This window comes from Lynx canadensis, chromosome A2 (assembly GCF_007474595.2).
Source record: "Lynx canadensis isolate LIC74 chromosome A2, mLynCan4.pri.v2, whole genome shotgun sequence".
NCBI classification, from domain to species: Eukaryota; Metazoa; Chordata; class Mammalia; order Carnivora; family Felidae; genus Lynx; species Lynx canadensis.
Window position 1 is genome coordinate 168526731 of NC_044304.2, and position 20405 is coordinate 168547135.

A 20405-nucleotide genomic window follows, 5' to 3' on the forward strand; every position below is an offset into this window, starting at 1 on the left:
GAGAGGGGGACAGAGGATCCCAGGCGGGCTCCACACTGACAGTGGAGAGCCGGATGCAGGGCTTGAACGCACGAACCACAAGATTATGACCTGAGCAGAAGTTGGATGCTTAACTGACTGAGCCACACAAGCATCCCTATAGTTTTTTTGAGTATAGTATTATCAAGTTTTGGTATCAATGGTATACACAGAAAGATTTTTAAATAGCTTTATCAGGTTGTATATCATGTACCATAAAATCTGCTCTTTTAAAGTATATAATTCAATGGGCTTTAATATATTTACAGAGTTGGGCAACCATTACAACTACCTAATGTTAGAAGATTTTCAACAATATGGGAATTTTTACTTCCTTTTTTTTTTTTTTTTAAGTTTATTTACTTATTTAGAGGGAAAGAGAGCACTCGCAAGCAGGTGAGGGGTAGAGAGAGAAGGAGAGAGAGAATCCCAAGCAGGCTCCATGCTGTCAGCACAGAGCCTGATGTGGATCCCACACACTGTGAGATCATGACCTGAGCTGAAACCAAGAGTCAGACACTTACTTAACCGACTGAGCCACCAAGGCACCCTGGGGATTTTTACTTTCAAATGACACATGAAGCATTTCCTAAAGCTTCTTTCAACATATCAGTAAAATAATTTATCATATAAATGTGATGTTTACCAAAAAAGCAGATTTGAGGAAGAAGCTATAATGTATTATAAGCAATGATAAGAATTAAAGTCCAGGAATATACTGCATTCAAAAAGTGAAATTAAAAAAAGTGAAATTTAATGTTCTTCCTTTTAATTGTGTATTTTGACATAGTTTATCAAATAGTGATATCTATACATATAATATCTTAATTACTCAGACTACCAGAGCAGAAATCAAATATGAAAAAAAGTCTTTATTTTCTACCAAAAAGGAAGCAATTATGTCACAAATTTATAGTTAAACATGCTACCATTCCTTATGATGTATCTGAAATACAAATCATATACGTAGAATAAATGACCCAAAATGACCTACAATTTAATGAAACCACACTAGGATTATGTGTCGTTGGGGCAGGAGGCAGGAGACAATTGGATATATTCGTCTCTGGGTATTTTACCTATGGATAATTCAAACTAACATACCAATAATCTAAGGATGTTTTTGTATTCTTTCAAGCTTGATATATTTACACTCCACAAATAATAGTAATACCCTACACAAAAAAGTAAAGAGATAGTCTTTGTTCATTTAGCTTTTTGACATGCAGTTGCCAAAATGAAGCACACAAGGCATTATTCCTGGTTTAGGACAGTGATCTTGGGTCCTAAACAGACCACATTTTCCAATTCTTCCTGCCAAGATCGTTATGATTATCAAACACCTATCAGTGTCATCATAACACAGATAATAAAATAAAGCCTTATTTATTATTTAGTCAGCTCATTTACAATATAAGTATAAAATTCATATCTAAATTCTAAAATTAGCATTTTAAAAAAGTTTCTTTTAAGTAAACTCTATGCCACATGTGGGGCCCTAACTCATGAACCTGCAACCAAGAGTTGCATGCCCTACTGACTGAGCCAGCCAGCCACCCCTAGAATTAGCTTTTAAAAACAAATCTTGGGGCTCCTGGGTGGTCAGTCAGTTAAGTATCAGACTTCAGCTCAGGTCACGATCTTGAGGTTTGCGAGTTCAAGACCCACATCGGACTCTCTATTGTCAGCACAGAGCCTGCTTCGGATCCTCTGTCTCCACTTCTCTCTCTGCCCCTCCCCCGCCTCCACAAACGTTCTCTCTCTCTCTCTCAAAATAAAATAAAATAAAATAAAATAATAATAAAAATAAATAGGGGCACCTGGATGGCTCAGTCGGTTAAACGTCTGGCTTCGGCTCGGGTCATGATCTCGTGGTTTGCGAGTTCGAGCCCCGTGTCAGGGCTCTGTGCTGACACTCAGAGCCTGGAGCCTGCTTCGGATTCCGTGTCTCCCTCTCTCTCAGCCCCTCCCCCACTCACACTCTATCTCTCTCTCAAAAATAAATAAAACATTTTTAAAAATTTTAATAAAATTGAAAAAGTAAAAACAAAATTGATCAAAAGAAACTATCAAAATATTTATTCCATTTGTTTACAGAATATCAAAATGCATGAAAGTAAATAATAAAAATAATCCCAAATATCCATTTTTGAGAAAAGTGGTAGTGGTACTCAGAAAGTAAGGATTCTGGATATTTTTATGTCAAAGAATTTAAAAAAATTTTTGGGTAAGGTTCTGGTTCTCTTAACAACATACCTTTCTTTTCCTAGTTAAAACTGCCAGGTACCGAATATCAAGATTCTAAGAAAGCTCCTTTAAGCTGATGCCTGTGGGGGATTAACTTAATTCTTAGTGATAAAAACATCACCAAGAAAGCCGCACGCCTCGCTCACCTCGCGCACCCTGGAATGCACTGGAGACTTGCGCGGGAGGTGAATCCCATGGTGCATGAAGTCCTGGATGCACCCGTGCTCGATTGTCTGGAACGGCAAACACAACGTGAGTTACCACCTGGCACCGGCGTGTGGTCCGACAGATGACAGGGCAGGAGGTGCAGTCATTGGAGTCGGCTCTGTCCTCTTCAAGTTCACGGGGGAAAGCACCAAGGTCCTCTGTTGAGAGCTTTTCTACTTTGAGCCCACACCTCTTAGCATCCCTTCAGCTTTGATACTCCCTTACTTCTTTCTCCTCTGGTGAACTACCAAGCCTGTGCTAGATGGGGGAGCAAGCTTCTACCTACCCCTTGAGGCCAGTTCAAGCCAGATGGTTCAGGGACTGAGTGTGGCCTGGGGCCCCTCTTCTGAGTCTTCCTGACCCAGATGATCTCAGACTGGATCTGTCCCCAGAACTGATACTGAACCACCTGAAAGATGGGGGCTGGGACTCCAAAGTGACCAAAAGAAGTCTTCCAGGACTTCCATGGAGAGGACAAGGTGGGGCTGTGGGTGTGGGAAACTCTTCAGTTAGCCCATGCCACCTACGGACCTTCAGAGTTGGGCAACGGAAGCAGAGCCAACCACCAGGGGTAGCCCGAATCCCAACGACTCTGTTGTGTTGCCCTGCACTCTGTCCCCACACCTGGGGCTCCACGGCTTTAGGGAAGGACATAAGAAAGCTACTACTATCAGCCTCCTTCATCACCTCCGAAAATACCTCCTTCACCTGAAGCCACTAATAAATCTTGGCATCCTGTATGTGGGGACCCACACACCGACTTGTGATGAAATGCGATATGGGGTGCTACCTATGGAGTGTTTGTGCCACAACAGCTGGAGCTGGAGAGCTAACTACCAGAATGTGGGCATCCTACAGGATAGCTGATCCAGGCTCTTCAACACACCCATGCATGGCACAGGTTTTGAAAACGGAAAAGGAGAGAGGGAGGAACGCTCTGAGAAATTTAAATGAGTTAACAAGCAAATGCCACGGGAGACTTAATGGATCCTGATTCCAAAGAAAGCTGTAAAAAGACATTTTGAAACAAAACAGAGAAATGTAAATATTTTCAAAAATACCCAGAAATCGTTAATTCTGTTAAGTATGTTACTGGCATTGTATACCTACATTCCTTAGAGACACACACTGCAGTACGTGGACATGAGATGTCACATTTGGTTGCTTTGAAAAGCTGAATGGAGGGAGGAAGCGAGGGAGGGCAGAGAGCCTGAGAAGTAAAAAGCTGGCACTCATTTGGTACAGATTCAATCAAACAATCATGTTTGTTTTTAACTACAAACACCTATTTTTTTTTTTTAATGTGGATTGACTGACTGACTGAGATCTCTATACCCAACATAGGGCTGGAACTCACGTCTGGAGAAGGAAGAGTTGCACATTCTACCAACTAAGCCAGCCAGGCGCCCCTATAAACACCTGTTTTTAAAACCACTACCGGAAAAAGGGGGAACAAATATTCTTTCCTGTGAACAAGTGTTATGCAATAATAAAACAATACAAAAATGAATACCAATGTCCTGGTTTTGCCTTTTCCTCAAAAAAAATAATACACTGTAGGGGCGCCTGGGTGGCTCAGTCGGTTGAGCCTCCGACTTCGGCTCAGGTCATGATCTCGTGGTTTGTGAGTTTGAGCCCCACGTCGGGCTCTGTGCTAACAGCTCAGAGCCTGGAGCCTGCTTTGGATTCTGTGTCTCTCTCTCTGACCCTCCTCCGTTCATGCTCTGTTTGTCTCTGTCTCAAAAATAAATAAATATTAAAAAAATAATAATAATACACTGTAAAATGACTGTGGATGTTGTCGGAAGGGGAATGTAAGCGGTAAGTTTTTATCTTCCAGAAGTCAGTGACAAACCCTGGTAATATAAACCAAGCTTAAGCTGCACAGGAGCAGAGTGGATAGAAAGCAGCCCAAACATCAGTAAACACCTTCCCTACCCACCAGCTCAGGGCCTGCTCCCCAGAAAGCAAAGACCCCTCTTCGACTTAAGAGTAAAAATTTTATTCTCAGAAGGAAAAAAAAAACACATTTAAGAACCCAGTATGAGAAAAATATAAGGGATATCAGCCAAAAACACTTTCTTTTGGTATTTTTTCAAAAAGGCCTTTGAATGTCTTATTGTAATTGTGAATTATACAGCCACATCTTCACAATGCAGATATTATGTCATCATTAAAGGTAAGCCATATTCTGGGGCGCCTGGGTGGCGCAGTCGGTTAAGCGTCCGACTTCAGCCAGGTCACGATCTCGCGGTCCGTGAGTTTGAGCCCCGCGTCGGGCTCTGGGCTGATGGCTCAGAGCCTGGAGCCTGTTTCCGATTCTGTGTCTCCCTCTCTCTCTGCCCCTCCCCCATTCATGCTCTGTCTCTCTCTGTCCCAAAAATAAATAAATGTTGAAAAAAAAATTAAAAAAAAAAAATAAAATAAAAAAATAAATAAAGGTAAGCCATATTCAAAACAAATGTCTTTAAATTCTCAAAAACAGTGTAACTAAAAGCTATGAGGTAGTCTGAGATAGGCACAGAAATGGGAACCCTAACCACAAACACAATTTTAAATTTTCTAGTGGCAACATTAAAAACAGAAAAACAAAACAAAACAACCTAGGTATAATTATTTTAGCAATATATTTTGTGCAGCCCAATATGTTTAAAACACTATCATTTCGGGGCGCCTGGGTGGCTCAGTTGGTTGAGCGTCCAACTTCGGCTCAGGTCATGATCTCGCGCTCCATGAGTACGAGCCCCGCATCGGGCTCTGTGCTGACAGCTCGGAGCCTGGAGCCTGCTTCGGATTCTGTGTCTCCCTCTCTCTCTGGCCCTCCCCCCGTTCATGCTCTGTCTCTCTTTGTCTCAAAAATAGATAAATGTTAAAAAAAAAATTAAAAAATAAATAAATAAAACACTATCATTTCAACATGCAAACGATGTTTCAAAAACACATTCATGAGGTATTTCATGTCCTTCTTTCCCCACTACATCTTCAGAACCTGACACTTACAGCACGTCTCCGTTTGGACTGGACACATTCCCAGTGCATGGCAGCCACAGGTGGCTGGACAGCACAGACCTAACAAAGCTACCAAAATGCTACTCGGCAAATCTTGACGTCACTCAAACTGCACATCCCAGTGGGTGGCGAGAGTCCTGGGTCTGTGGCTGAGCACGAAAATTTATAGGAATGAGAGTGAATCCCCATCACATAAAGTCTCATTATCTGCCTTTATTTTGACAAAGAGCATCAACACAGATATTAAATGACTATCTGTGATGACTTATTTGGTAACTAGAATACGACAAAAATAAATGTTAACATTTAATAAAATGGAAAGAAAATACCTCCAATATTTTCCCTGAAGCCTTTTTCCAAGCTCTGAAATAAATTTCTGCAATGTGCACCATCAAAGATCTATTTAAAAAAAAAAAAAAAAAAAGTTAGTGAAAGTTCAAACTTTTTTTTTTAAGTTTATTTATTTTTTTTAGTAATCTCTACACCCAAAGTGGGGCTTGAACTCACGAGCCCGAAATGGGGAGTCACATGCTCTTCCACCTGAGCCAGCCAGGCACCCCCCAAACAATCACACTTTTAATGTATCATTTCAGGTCCCCTCCTATCCTAGAACAGGAGGAACCCCACCACAGACTAGTGCTCTGCAAAGTACCTGCAGGAACAGGTTATCTACCTGCAGTAGAGAGAAGAAAAGGGAAGGGATTTTGAGAAGGGGAACTGAAGTATCAATTTTCTTCCTTCTCAGTCAAGGTTAGTAAAGAATGTTTAAATATAAATAAAATTTCGACTTGGGAGTCAATTTTGGACTTTCCAGACTACTAATTCCCTCAAGTTTAGGGAGCCCTAAAATACCAGAGTTGATTTTAGAATCACAGTTTAGAAATCTACTGTTCAACCCAAATATTTTACCAGTGAGGAAACAGGAGGAAAAAGCATTCTTGCGAACATCAGGAGCTTTGTGATAGGGATTCAGAGTCAAAGCTCAGCTCAGTACTTACACAAGCTGCCTGACAGAGGGAAACTCAGTAACCAAGCCCACCTCAAGAGTTTAAGAATTCAGTTTTAAAACGCACACTAAGTACTCAGTTGCAGAGCAGATTAAGCACTGAGCTCTTTACCTGCCACACAGCAAACATTCAAACATTTGCCATGACAGTTTCGACTGCTGTTAATTTCCAAGATGTTGGGCACTCAGGCTCGTGCACGTATGCCTAGACTCTTACCCTGCAGGACCCTTCCCACCAAACTACAAAGCTCAATCACGGTAAACTGGGGAGCAGATGTTACATTCATGGTGTCAGAAGTGCAAGTGACATGGAATTTACTGTGAATGAGGCTAAGATTTAACTGGCAAATAATTTACTAAAGAATAAACACAAATTAAAATCTTAATTTCAGGGGCACCTGGGTGGCTCAGTCGGTTAAGCGTCCGACTTTGGCTCAGGTCATGATCTCACGGTCCATGGGTTCGAGCCCCACGTCGGGCTCTGTGCGGACAGCTCAGAGCCTGGAGCCTGCTTCAGATTCTGTGTCTCCCTCTCTCTCTGACCCTCCCCCGTTCATGCTCTGTCTCTCTCTATCTCAAAAATAAATAAACATTAAAAAAAAAAAAATCTTAATTTCAACGTCATTACTGGAAAAGAATGATTTCCCATAGCAAGGAAAAAACTATCCAGTGATACCATAGTATATAATGAACACATAATTAAAATAACAATACAGGGTCACCTGGCTGACTCAGTCAGCTGAGCATCTGTCTGACTCTTGATTTGGGCTCAGACCATGATCTCACAGTTCATGAGTTTGAGTCCCACATCGAGCTCTGCACTGGCAACATGGGACCTGCTTAGGATCCTCTGTCTCCCTCTCTCTCTTCCCCTCTCCCCACTCACACTGTGCATTCTCTCTCCCCCCCCAAAAGTAAATAAACATTAAAAAAAATAACAGTACACAATAAAAACAGTACATAATAAATAAGAGATAGTTTCTAAAGTTTCCAATACATTAATATAACTTAAAAAGTCAGGCCAGGGGCGCCTGGGTGGCTCAGTCGGTTAAGCGTCCGACTTCAGCTCAGGTCACGATCTCGTGGTCCGTGAGTTCGAGCCCCGCGTCGGGCCCTGGGCTGATGGCTCAGAGCCTGGAGCCTGCTTCTGATTCTGTGTCTCCCTCTCTCTCTCTGCCCCTTCCCCGTTCATGCTCTGTCTCTCTCTGTCTCAAAAATAAATAAAAAACATTAAAAAAAAAAAGTCAGGCCAAATTGACGATTTCATAATCAGATTAAGACAGCACAAAATATTGGGGCGCCTGGGTGGCTCAGTCGGTTGGGCGTCTGACTTCGGCTCAGGTCATGATCTCACGTTTCATGAGTTCAAGCCCCCCATCGGGCTCTGTACTGACAGCTTGGAGCTTGGAGCCTACTTCAAATTCTGTGTCTCCCTCTCTCTCTGCCCCTCCCCTGCTCACGCTCTCTATCACTCTTAAAAATAAACACACAAAAAATTTTTTAAAAAAAGACAGCACAAAATATTAATTACCTTTCATACTTACTTTGGTAATCCCTGTAACTGGTTTTTAATGGTCTCATGGATCATTTTAATAAAATGTATATTCCAACTGAAGAGAGAACTAAGAAATCTTCTTCCCTGTAAATGATAAAAAAGATACAATGTTGAAATTGCAACCAAAAGACATAATGTTGAAATAGCAACCAAGTAAAAATTTTGCAGTTACTAAAAAACAAATAATTCTTTGGATGTTTAGTAACACTAACAAAGGAAGCATCCATAACTGTAACTCAGGACAGCAGCGGAAGCCCCTGGAGTGAAGCAGCTGGGCAGCTGGGCAGGAGGGCAAGAGCCAGAAGACACCCTTGAGCTCCTTTGCTGGACCACAGGATTCCGCGTTTACCATGCTGCCCGGTAGCTAAGTTAATTAGCCCACAAACATCTCATTCTGGCTCTGGCATGGATGTCTGCATAACCTAAAATCAAAGTATGCTTGAAATCTAGCATTTGGAGATGGGAGGGAATTGAACATCAGTTCCTATCACCTTCTGTAAATGAGAAAACTGAGGATCTGTAAAGTTAAGAGGCTAAGTATCTACCAAACTAGAATTTTCAAATACACACATTGCCCATGTTAATTTATACGCATACTACTAAATTACACGTAGACCTAAAAAGCAGTAATGATACTTGTACTCCATAGAGCACAAAAAATACATCCTCCAAGAATTCTCCCAGTGAACAGCACCATCATCTCTTCACTGCTTACCAGTCTACCACTACTGTCTCTGGAATCCTATGGCAATGCAACACACTTTGATATAAATGGCAGGGGACCGTGCTTGAAACAGGCAAGTTAAAAACAAAAAGTATTTACCAGAAGTAATTTGCCATTATAGCACAAGATATTTGTCATTTACTGAGAATGACAAAACTGACCTAACTAAAGCAATGACTGATTAAGAAACTAAGTTTGGATATTGTAAATCCAAAAGACATCAATTTAAATAAAAGAGGAGCATTAACATACACAAAAATTTACGTCTATACTGCCTACTTGCACTTACGCACACATAAGCTGATGTGCAGGTCACCGTGTACTATATACAAGTCACTCTAAATAGAGTTTACTTGGCTGAACCCACTCTCAGCTGCTTTACTGTCCTTAACTTTAACCACAGTCCTGGAGATGCTCAGGGCACAGGCCTCAGGTCTAGTGCCTTTTCCAACAACGATGATGCAGTAAAAGCAGTAGGCACAGTCAGGGAACCTCCCACGTGCTCAGTCCCTGCCAGCACCCGTGCTAAAGGTTCTATGCACATCACCTCGTGTGCTCCTCAGGAATCCTGAGAGAGAAACACCCTTGTTCCTATTTTACAGAAGGAAACACGAGGTTCCAGGTAGTCTGATCAACCACCTAGTAAGTGAACAAACAGGGATCTAAAAACAGCCTTTCTGACCCTTGGTCAGTACGGTCAGTAATCACATATGGTCCTTTAACCTAGACGACGGGAGAGGGTGTCCTGGAGTGGGCAAATCGGGTCAAACCGTGTCTTTGCCCCTGACTAGCTGCAAGACCGTGAAAAAAATTGTTCATTTAAGGGCCTCAGAACTGGTACTCGTCCTCCTCTGAGAGTCCCTCCCCACCTACTTCAAGGAGTAGTGAGGACTCCCTCCTTCTGCCTCATACACGTCTGCAAACAACAAGCAAACAGAAACAAAGGCTATACTCTGCAACAAAAACAATATTCTTCTCTGCATCTCTGGCATGGGAATATAGTCAATGTCTAATAAAATAAGACGACAGAAGAATACTAAGATAACAAATCAGAACTGTCCAATAAAACCATGCAAGCCTCTCTGTAACTTTTAATCTTCTCATAGCCATGTTAATAAAAGTAAAAAAGGCTAAAGTAATTTTTTTTTTAAATATTTTTGAGAGAGAGAGAGCATGAGTGTGGAGGGAGGGGCTGAGAGAGAGACAGAGCGTGCGCACGCACGCACAAGAAACAAAGAATCCAAAATGGGCTCTGCTCTGTCAGTACAGAGCCTGATGCAGCTCAAACTCATGAACCATGAGATCATGACCTGAAGTCTGATGCTTAAGCAACTGAGCCACCCAGGTGCCCCTATTATTGATTTTAATAATATATTTATGGAAACCAGTACAACCAAAACATTAGCATTTAAATATGTAATAAATATATAAAAATTATTAATGAGCTATTTTACATTCTTTCTTCATACTAAGTTTTGAATCCACATATTTTTCACTTAATGCCACAATCTGCCCGTATTTCATGTGCTCAGTAGTGACATAGGGGAATGGCCACCAAAATGGACAGTGCAGCAGTGAACAGAAGCCTCTCTTTGGATTTACTGGATGGCTAGAAAGAAGAAATCAAGAACACCACCTGACAACAGTTCTCAGTATGTGCCAATAACCTGGAATTAGGGCAGAGGGTCGGGTCTGATGCACCAGGAAGTGTATTCTCAAACTTGTTTTTAATCATTCGTAACTTAAACTATAACCATGGTTCCCCCACGATTCACATAGCCACCTATCACCATCTCATTTAATGATGAAATAAGCAATGATTTGTAAAGTGTTTGCATCATACTGCTATGCAGTAAAAATGTGCAATAAATAAAGTAACTCTTGATGGCTAGGCTGACTCCTTCATTAAAACACTGAGCATGGTACATCATCAACTACATGAACTTAGGAAAAACATCCATTAAAAAGCAGTTCACAAAACACCAAAAAAGAAAAACCCAGTTACCTCTTCTTTCTTGATATACTTAACACTTATGAAACACTCAAGCAGCATATCTTTAATTTCTTTACTTTCCTCTAAATCATAATCAAAGCAATACAAAGCTTGATGAATACGCCAAAGCCGACATATGTCTACACCCTAGGAATGACATAAAAAACAAAAACGTTAGTTTTTAATAAATAATCAAGGTCACATTTCAAATATGTCATAAGAATACCTTATATTATAAATTATTACAACTCTGGATTGTTCATCAAAAAGGGAAAAATGGCAAAAGCAAACGGAAGCACTGACAGGCAGTGCCGTCCAGTTTCTGCGCTGTGCACGCCCTAGTCTGTAGCGAGCACTGCGGCGACCACCAGCCCCATTGGGCTTCAGAGCACAGAACCATGACTGGTGAGGGACCAAGCTGGTGAGGGACCCAGCTTTTAGTTTCTTCACTACAAATTAAATTGAAATAGCCCCATATTGGGCACCTGGCTGACTCAGTTGGTAGAGCGTGTCTCTTGGATCTTGGGGTTATGAGTTTGAGCCCCACATTGGGTGTATAGATTACTTTAAAATCTTTAAATAAATGAATCAACAAACAAACAAATTTTTTTTTATTAAAAAGATAAAAAGGCAGTGAAATGGATCTTTTTTAAAACAGATTTTTAAAAAGATAAACCGACAATGGCTTAAGGATAAATCCTGATGCAAACAAGCATTCTTCAATCCTCCTATGGCAAGCTGAGGGCACAACCACAAAGGGTCTTTTCTGTCACCAAACTGGTGGATCCTTGGAGGCCATGGTGGGACAGACACACGGACAGGGAGAGTGTGATTAAGTGCAAGCTTTCTACAAAGCTGTTGGCAATGTGTACCAAGAGCTCCAAATGTACATCAAGCTCAAATCCACTTACCTATGAATTACGTTTCTAGAAATCTGTCGTAAGGAAGTAAAAATATGAGGGAGAGAAAGACAAAGAGAAATTCCTAAATATCCCTCAAATAGCAATGATCACCTTAGGTAGTGGAATTATGGGTGATTTTTATCTTCCTCATTTTCCCTTTTATTCACTTGCCCAACTGTCTTAAGATGAACCTAAGTATCTGTTGTTCTGATCAGGGGAAAAAACTGTTCTTTTTCTAGATTTCTTAAGTGCACACCAAAGATTAAAGGCTGAGAAGTGGACCGAGTTAAATTCAATCCTCAGTTGGTGGAGTGGGCAGGGGATGGGCTAGATGGTGACAGACATTAAAGAGGGCAGTTGTTATGAGGAGCACTGGGTGCTGTATGGAAGTTCTACTCAGTCAATCCAATCCTCAACTCTGCTCTCCCTTGGCGTTCCCAAAACCTCTTCAGGCCTAGGCTGCAGTCTGACACCCCACCTCCCACAGGTGTGGCACCTGCACCTAAGCCTGAAGGCTTTCCCTACCACTCCTGCCCCCTTCCTCCTTCACTGCATACATGCAGTCCTGGGCAGTCCATGGTGGGGTCTGCCTCTCAGAGGACCGCACTGACACAGGCAGCCACTCCCACTCACCTATCTGTCATCCCATCCCTTCTTCACTACTAAAAATATCTCTACTTTTAACATTGGCAATGTATCCCTTCAAAAACCCCATTTGCAGCAGAGATGTGGCCATGTGGCCAGATTCTGTATGCTGGATACAAGCTGCGAGTTTCTGAGAAGATCTCGCCTTGCTGCTTCCCTGCCTCTTCTTCCTGCCTGGAACTCACACCAGAAAGTGGAGGTGCAGCAGCCACCTTGCAACCATGCAGTGGTAAGAGGAAGGATGGGGGCCATACACCCCAGAAGATGGACAAAGCCTGCATGAGACTGATATGTGGAGCCACCGCCCCTGCCCACCCTTGACCGCCCACCTCTGAACATCCTAAGTTAAAAAGACAGTATCTGGGGTGGGGGGCACCTGAGTGGTTCAGTTGGTTGGGTGTCTGACTTCAGCTCAGATCATGATCTCACGATTCGTGGGTTTAAGCCCCGCGTCAGGCTCTGTGCTGAAAGCTCAGAGCCTGGAGCCTGCTTCGGATTCTGTATCTCCCTCTCTCCCTGCCCCTCCCCTGCTCATGCTCTGTCTCTATTGCTCTTAAAAATAAATAAACATAAAAAAAAATGAAAAATTAAAAAAAAAAAAAGACACTAACTGGGAAGGACCTGCAGTCAGGCCACTTACAAGCAAACATAATTCCTAACTGATATGAACACATGTGCTTTTAAAGAAAGGTATGTTTGGGTTTTTTTAACGTTTATTTTTGAGAGAGAGACTGCGTGCGAGCGGGGGTGGGGCAGAAAGAGAGAGACAGAATCTGAAGCAGGCTCCAGGCTGTGAGCTGACAGCACAGAGCCCGATGCGGGGCTCGAACTCACCAACTGTGAGATCATGACCTGAGCCAAAGTCAGACGCTTAACCAACTGAGTCACCCAGGCACCCCAGGAAGGTATGCATTTTAAAAAGTAAACATACTGTTTTAGTCTCCAGACTCTTCTTCAACAGCATGATAAAAGCAGTCTTTCCCATATCTTCCTTGGCAGGCAGGCCTTTCTCCCACCACATGACACACAAATCCTGAATGGCGTTCTGCAGCTTTCTTTCAGATTCAGGTAACGCATATAAAATACCTAACACAGAGCACAGGATATGTCCCGTTAGTACAGCAAACCAGTATTTGTGTAAAGTACTACGTAAAGTATTATGTACTTTAAATTGTAAAGTACTACGACTTACAAATGTTCGCTAAGCAAGTATCAGTTTATCTTTAACTTGCCAAAATTTATAAACATTACTTACAGAAGACAAATGATGTTAACTTAAAAAAACTGTTTACTACTGCTGTGAGAGCAGACCCAACAGAATACAGAATTTTAGAACTGGAAGGCTCAGGTCACACTGCCCCAAACCCTAATTTGAGAGAAACAAGTACTGAAACTACCCGAACCTAAGTGCAATGACACCCACAGTTATTAACACTCAACACTGAAGCCAGGTCAGCTGTAGTGACCACGAATGCACTACAACTGTCCCTCGATAGGTTGGTCTCAAATTCTGGCTCACTGGTGAAAAACAGTAAAAGCAATTAGTATAATGAACATAAAGACTGCAGTGCTTTTATTAAAAGAAAAGCTCAAGAATAAAATCAAAATACTAATATTATGCTCATAATTATAATCCATAGATATCTGAATGCCATTACATCCATGTACAATCCCTGAATTAATGGGAAGTTAGGAGAAACTACAATACTAGTGCTACTCATTTTATACAACATTTGGGAACTGAAAATAAACTGTAGTAACGTTCACAAAGCTTTCGGATCTAGTTATATACTGATTAGGGGTAACTTCTTTTCTTTTTTTTTTTTTTTTAACATTTATTCATTTTTTGAGAGACGGAAAGAGACAGCGTGAGTGGGGGAGGGGCAGAGAGAGAGGGAGACACAGAATCCAAAGCAGGCGCCAGTCTCTGAACTGACATCACAGAGCCCGACGCGGGGCTTGAACTCACAAACCTTGAGATCATGACCTGAGCCGAAGTCAGATGCTTAACTGACTGAGCCGCCCAGGCGCCCCAAGAGGTAACTTCTTAATAAGACCTTGTATTTCCATGCAAGAATTCTGGATAAAACAGATACATAAATCCAAGGGATACTAAGAACGAAAAGTCTGATAGGAAAGTGTCACATGTAACTAATTTATTCACAGAGTGAGGGTGAGGGCACTTGGGTGATTTGTCTTAAAACTCATTAATTAAAATTATTTTTGCGGGGCACCTGGGTGGCTCAGTCGGTTGAGCGTCCGACTTCAGCTCAGGTCATGATCTCGCAGCTCATGAGTTCAAGCCCTATGTCTGGCTCTGTGCTGACAGCTCAGAGCCTGGAGCCTGCTTCAGATTCTGTGTCTCCCTCTCTCTCTCTCTGACCCTCCCCCGTTCATGCTCTGTCTCTCTCTGTCTCAAAAATAAATGTTAAAAAAAATTTTTTTTTTTTTTAAAAAGAGTACTTCTTTGCTCCTTATCTAGCTAAAGTAAAAGAGCTTGAATGCAAAGTTATGCCTTAACACCTTCTGCTTCTACACGATGACCAGCTTCCTTTTACCGAGAATCATTTGATACCCACTTCTAAATATGCCACATTATCAAAAATGCAACTTACCATTTAACACGACTGCACATTCCAATAAGTCTTCGTAGTTCTCACTTTCATTTATTACAGATACAGATGCAAGAATCACAGATGTAATTGCATGAATTATTTCTAGGTTTTTCTTCTACAAATGAAAAAATTCAAATTTCAAGTGAATTAAAATCAACTTAAAATACAATTTTTAGGGGCACCTGGGTGGCTCAGTTGGTTGAGTGTCTAACTCCTGATTTCAGCTCAGATCATGATCCCAGGGTCATGGTAACAAGCCCTGCATCAGGCGTTTCACTGAGCATGGAGCCTGAGTAAGATTCTCTCCATCTCTCTCCTCTCTCTCTCTGTCCCTTTGCCCCTCCCCTGTGCGTGCAGTCTCTCTCTGTCTCTCTCTCTCTCTCTCTAACAAAAAATATCATTTTTTTTAAATGTGAAGGTTACTAATTTTATAAAAATCAACCCACACTTCTAGCTTACTCTAAAAAGTGAATTAAAATTGAATAAGGGTCACTTGTCCAAAAAGAACACCAACACTGAATGGCAGATTAATAATGGTAAGATTGGAAAAGGTAAAACTATAATAAACAGACTTCTAGCTTTAAATTTTTTCTTAACTTAAAATTACATACAATAACTATTTTTTAACAAAGAAAAGGTAACAAATTATATATCTGAAAGACCAATACTACCATTTTTGAATCCTGCTCTGTTTCCATATTGTCTTCACCCTGGACTTCCACCATCCGCCATCCAGCCACCGGGCTTTCCAATAGCACATCTGTTAATAAATTCTTGAGCCTTTGCCATAACTCTTCTTTCTGTTTCCTTGATAATTCATCTAGCAATTCATTTAGGCTGAAAGGGTCAGAAGCATCTTTCTGAAAAATAAATAGCAACTGTTACATTTCAAATACAAAATTTTAGTTCTATCCTTTTTAAAAACAGGCATCAAAAAAAGTTTAGGGGCGCCTGGGTGGCTCAGTCTGTCAAGCGACCGATTTCAGCTCAGGTTACGATCTTGTGGTCCATGAGTTGGAACCCCACGTCAGCTCAGTGCTGACACAGCTCAGAGCCTGAAGTCTGCTTCAGATTCTGCATCTCCCTCTCTCTCTCTGTCCCTCTCCCACTCATACTTTGTCTCTCAAAAATGAATAAGTGTTAAAAAAAAAAAAAAAAAAAAAAAGGTTAAGTGCTAATTATTATTTCAAGAGCTGGGTTTAGTTTGTGAAATACATTCCTAAAGGGAAAAGTATAGGAATCATGAGACAAAAAGTAGCAGATTCCTCCTCTACCTATTCCACTCTAGTATCCTAGTCTTCGGAGTTTAAAATTTCACCCACTTAGCAAAATCCTCTCTGAAATCAATCCATCCAGATGTTCACCATCTCCACGCCTATAATCAGGTTACAAAAGTATGCTATACAATAACAACAACAACAACAACAACAATAATAATGCAGCCAAGCCAACTGAGTGCACTTGAAGTTTCTGGTCTCTAACCTGACTTGGGCCCTCAACCTCTTATTCGTCTCTAGACATCATCCTCCCATTAGCCGATGAGACTACATCAGACCCTCTCAACTATCCTTAAAACCCCTGAGCCAACCACTTCATCTCACTCTGAGCAGATGACCTCACCAACTCTTTGATACAGCAAATAGAAACCAGTATCAAAAGGGTAGAGGATCCATCTGAAAGGAACTCCCTATAGCCAATGCGATCACCAAAACAGTCAAATGTTACAAACATTGTAGTAATAATTGATCCAGGCAAGAATCATCAACAGATACTAAAACCAGTGGGTAGAAGTCTGATGAGGAGAAGTTTGACTATTTCCCTAATTACAACTTATTTCCCAAGTTACGATTACTTACTATGAAGGTACAACGGCAGCTTCACAACGGAGAAATGTGGCAGACACCCGACCTGAGCGAGTGGCTGATTAAAACTAACTTCACCAATAACAGGACCAACTGACACCATGTGCCTCCACTGAGGAAGACAGAACACCACTTATGCAGCTCCTGCCAAGATGCATAAGGTGTATTTAACCTAACTATAAAGTAAGGGCAAACTGAAGGATATGCCACAAAATAGCTGCCTACACTCTTCAAAACCATCAATGTCATGAAAAGTAAACTAAGGCTGAGAAACTCTCTAGATTAAAGAAGCTAACAAGTCATGACAACTGAATGTAATGTGACACCATGAACAGGGTCCTGGATCAGGGAAAAAACACAAACGTGTACTGTAGGTAACAGTATCATTGTGCCAATGTCCAAGAGCCTTGTAGGATTTTTGCTGTGATTACGTAAGAGGGTATCTTTGTCTAGGCAAACCACGCTGAAATATTCAGGGATGAGACAAATGCCTGCAATGGACTCTCAAATGACTCAAAAAGAAGAGGCAAAGGGGCACCTGGGTGGCTCAGTCGGTTAAGCGTCCGACTTCAGCTCAGGTCACGATCTTGCTGTCCATGAGTTCGAGCCCTGCGTCGGGCCCTGGGCTGATGGCTCAGAGCCTGGAGCCTGCTTCCGATTCTGTGTCTCCCTCTCTCTCTCTGCCCCTTCCCCGTTCATGCTCTGTCTCTCTCTGTCTCAAAAATAAATAAATGTTAAAAAAAAAAAAAAAAAGAAAAAAAAAAGAAGAGGCAAAAGTGGGGCATGATAAAGAAAATGTGGCAGGTGGCAAGTGGCAAGTCTAAGTGCAGGAGATTCAGGATTCTTATTCTTCCCGTAACCTTCCTTTAACTCTGCAGTCATTTCAGCAGCAAAGAGGAGAGCAGGTAGCCCCTCCAGGGCACCCCCCCCCCAAGGCTACCTCCCCACCCTAACTCCTACCACCTTCCCTCCTCTCCCAGGAAAGCCCCACCTGGGCTGTCCAGGTGTGCACCTGCCTCAGGGCCTCCCCGTCGCCATCCCTCTTGTCCAGAGTTCTCCTCCCTCAGTCTCCACAGGGCCCATTCCAATCTCTGACCAAAATCACACCTGGACACCCATCCCCTACCCTGCTTCCTCCTCTCCCTCCACCACCAAAAACCAACTCCCTCTGGGCAGAAACTTGGTATATACTGTGTCCCAAGGCCGAGAGCAGAGCCTGGCATCCAAAAGGCACTCAGGACAAACTCCTTAAACGCTGACCCTCCAATCTCAAAGAACTACTGAGAGCACAGTCAGTGCTGCTCCACAATGCTTATTTTGAAATGCAGATTTGTCCCAATGCAATTAATACATAAGGGAACAATCTGAGCAAAAGGAAATTTCTGGCTTGCCTATGTGGGATTTCATCACTAGGTGAATGCAGAAAGTCGCACCTGCTGAGCAGAGCTTGAGTCACGCAAAACACACACCTCAGACGCCAGCCAGCTCCTGGGAACCCACGTGTGCTGCAACCCTCTGACCAGTTCTCTGTCCACCTGGCCTCTCTTCAACCTTTCCAGTCCTCCCAGCCTGGACTGTACTTTTCTCCTCTGTTCTCTTCCTCTCACACAGGGTCAGCAGGCCAGCCCCGGGGAGCACAGGAACTCACTTCCACCCGCAAACTCAGGCTCTTTTTCAAGGCAAATGTCATGTTTACTCCCATATTTATGTATTTCTTAGTGATTTGACTTGTATAAAAGTGCTGTTTTTTTATTAGGTCACTATCTCTTTTTTTAAATGTGTCACTGGTGAGGTTTTTGAGTGTTCTGCCCTTACCCCCATTTTTCCCATAATCCTTCTGTTTATTGCCCATTCGGCAGAGTACGTGATTTTTAGCAATGTGTAATATTGCATTATAGCAGAACTGACATTATAGCAGAATTGATGGGAGGTCCACCTAGTAGGCTTCCAACAGACTTAACTGCTTGGTTGACCATGTGAAACCTACAGAATGGCTCTTTGTATCATTCAACTTGAAGAAAATAAGTGATGTACAATCCTGCATATTTTCATTTTTTTGTTTAACAAGAGCTACGTGGTGATTGACATACTAAATTACTGTTAATAAGGTGTGCTATTCATGAACTAAAACTAATGGCTACTAATACGAGGACTAACTCAGCATCCTACTGAGATGTCCGCTGCTGAGCAACAGTTCAAGGCTCTCCAGCACGTGACGGGGACAGCCGGAGGGAAGCACCTCAGAGAGTGCTCTGTGACCCTGCATGGACTGTGCCACCCAAATGTTGCTGGCTTTGCCTTTTGATTTCAGATCATTATCATTTAGCTTCATCACCATCAATTTAGTGATTTTAGTTAACGCTACGATACTAGTTTGCAACAAGTCTTACGAACTTTAAACTATATGTGTGCTGCACATCTAATATAATACAAATCACCTACACTCCTACTAAAGCAGACATTAAAGTAACATCTAAAGAGCTGGCTCTCACAGACACTTCTGTGATGTGCTGCTCGTGAACTTGTGCTGGTTATGTGTAAGTTTACAGGGTACCATTTTACAATACAAAATCACCTCATAAGCTCATTTCTCTCCTATAAAGAAAAATAACTTCATGAATGTTGCTAGCAACAAATTTACTGTTAGGTTCCTCTCTACTTCTTAGCGACTACTAACTTAATCTTCACTGCATGAGGTATGTGTCTCCTGCCCCAACGTCACGAGCATTGTAGAGTTGGTGCCTTAAGTGTTGGGTTCCTCAGAGTTCTGTCCAAGGCTTCTCTCATTACACTACAGATGATCCCGTGTGTTCCCATGACTGAAGCTTCCAAGTGCCACTGAGGACACCCAAATCTGTCTCTCCCCAGGCCTCTTTCCTGGGCCTCAGATACTATCCATCCACCTGCTGGACACCAACTTGTGCCTGTCCCCCTGACAGTCATCCAGAACGCCCCAAATTGAGCCTATCTTCCCACTCAAACCTGCCTTCCTCCCACATCCAAGATCTCACTGGAAGGCACCACAGGTCAAAACCTGGGATCTGCCTTCACCCTTTCCTTGGCGCACATCCAGTCAACAGCACCCCCCCCCCCAACTGACAGCTCGTGCAGGGCACGGCCTCTTCATTCCTCTCCAGGCTTTCATGTGGCCCTCTTCGATCTATTCTTCGGATACAAACCCACACTCCTCTCAGGATAAAGTCTCAGCTCCTTAAAATGATAAAGAAAGTCTGACGTAATTCAAGTGTCAGCCCTTGTGTCTTCCTGACCTGGCTTTCTGCACCCTAGCCCTACCGAACACTTTCAAGTTCAAACACAACGTGCCTTCTCTGGTCCATAAAGTTATCCCCTTCTCTCTGAGATCCTTCCCCACATCCCTCCTTGACTGGCTGACTTCTCTTTACTCCATAGCCTTTCCACTGGGACAGGAAAGAGTCCATGGCTGGATGTGGGCACCCTCCCATACCCCTGCCCCAGCTGAGTCTTTACTCTGCTGTATTTCCAGACCTGAATCCACCACGACACTGTAAATAACTTGAGGACCAAAAGAATATGTCTTCCTCACTATGCCACCCACACAGCAAGAGATCTCTAAATATTTAAGTGTACAGAAACACACTGT

At 42.3% G+C, this 20405-nt stretch overlaps 1 protein-coding gene across 5 annotated transcripts in view; it reads right to left on the reverse strand.

Moving 5' to 3' along the window:
* NCAPG2 (non-SMC condensin II complex subunit G2) overlaps positions 1 to 20405 on the reverse strand; it is a 65484-nt gene that overhangs the window by 42842 nt on the left and 2237 nt on the right. For all 5 annotated transcript variants that reach the window (XM_030308918.1, XM_030308917.1, XM_030308916.1 and 2 more), the window contains 7 exons: positions 15593 to 15781; positions 14922 to 15036; positions 13238 to 13392; positions 10772 to 10906; positions 8032 to 8126; positions 5811 to 5880; positions 2412 to 2498 (listed from right to left, as the gene is read on the reverse strand). In XM_030308918.1, the coding sequence (XP_030164778.1) occupies positions 2412 to 2498; positions 5811 to 5880; positions 8032 to 8126; positions 10772 to 10906; positions 13238 to 13392; positions 14922 to 15036; positions 15593 to 15781 (846 nt within the window). The remainder of the gene's footprint in view (positions 1 to 2411; positions 2499 to 5810; positions 5881 to 8031; positions 8127 to 10771; positions 10907 to 13237; positions 13393 to 14921; positions 15037 to 15592; positions 15782 to 20405) is intronic.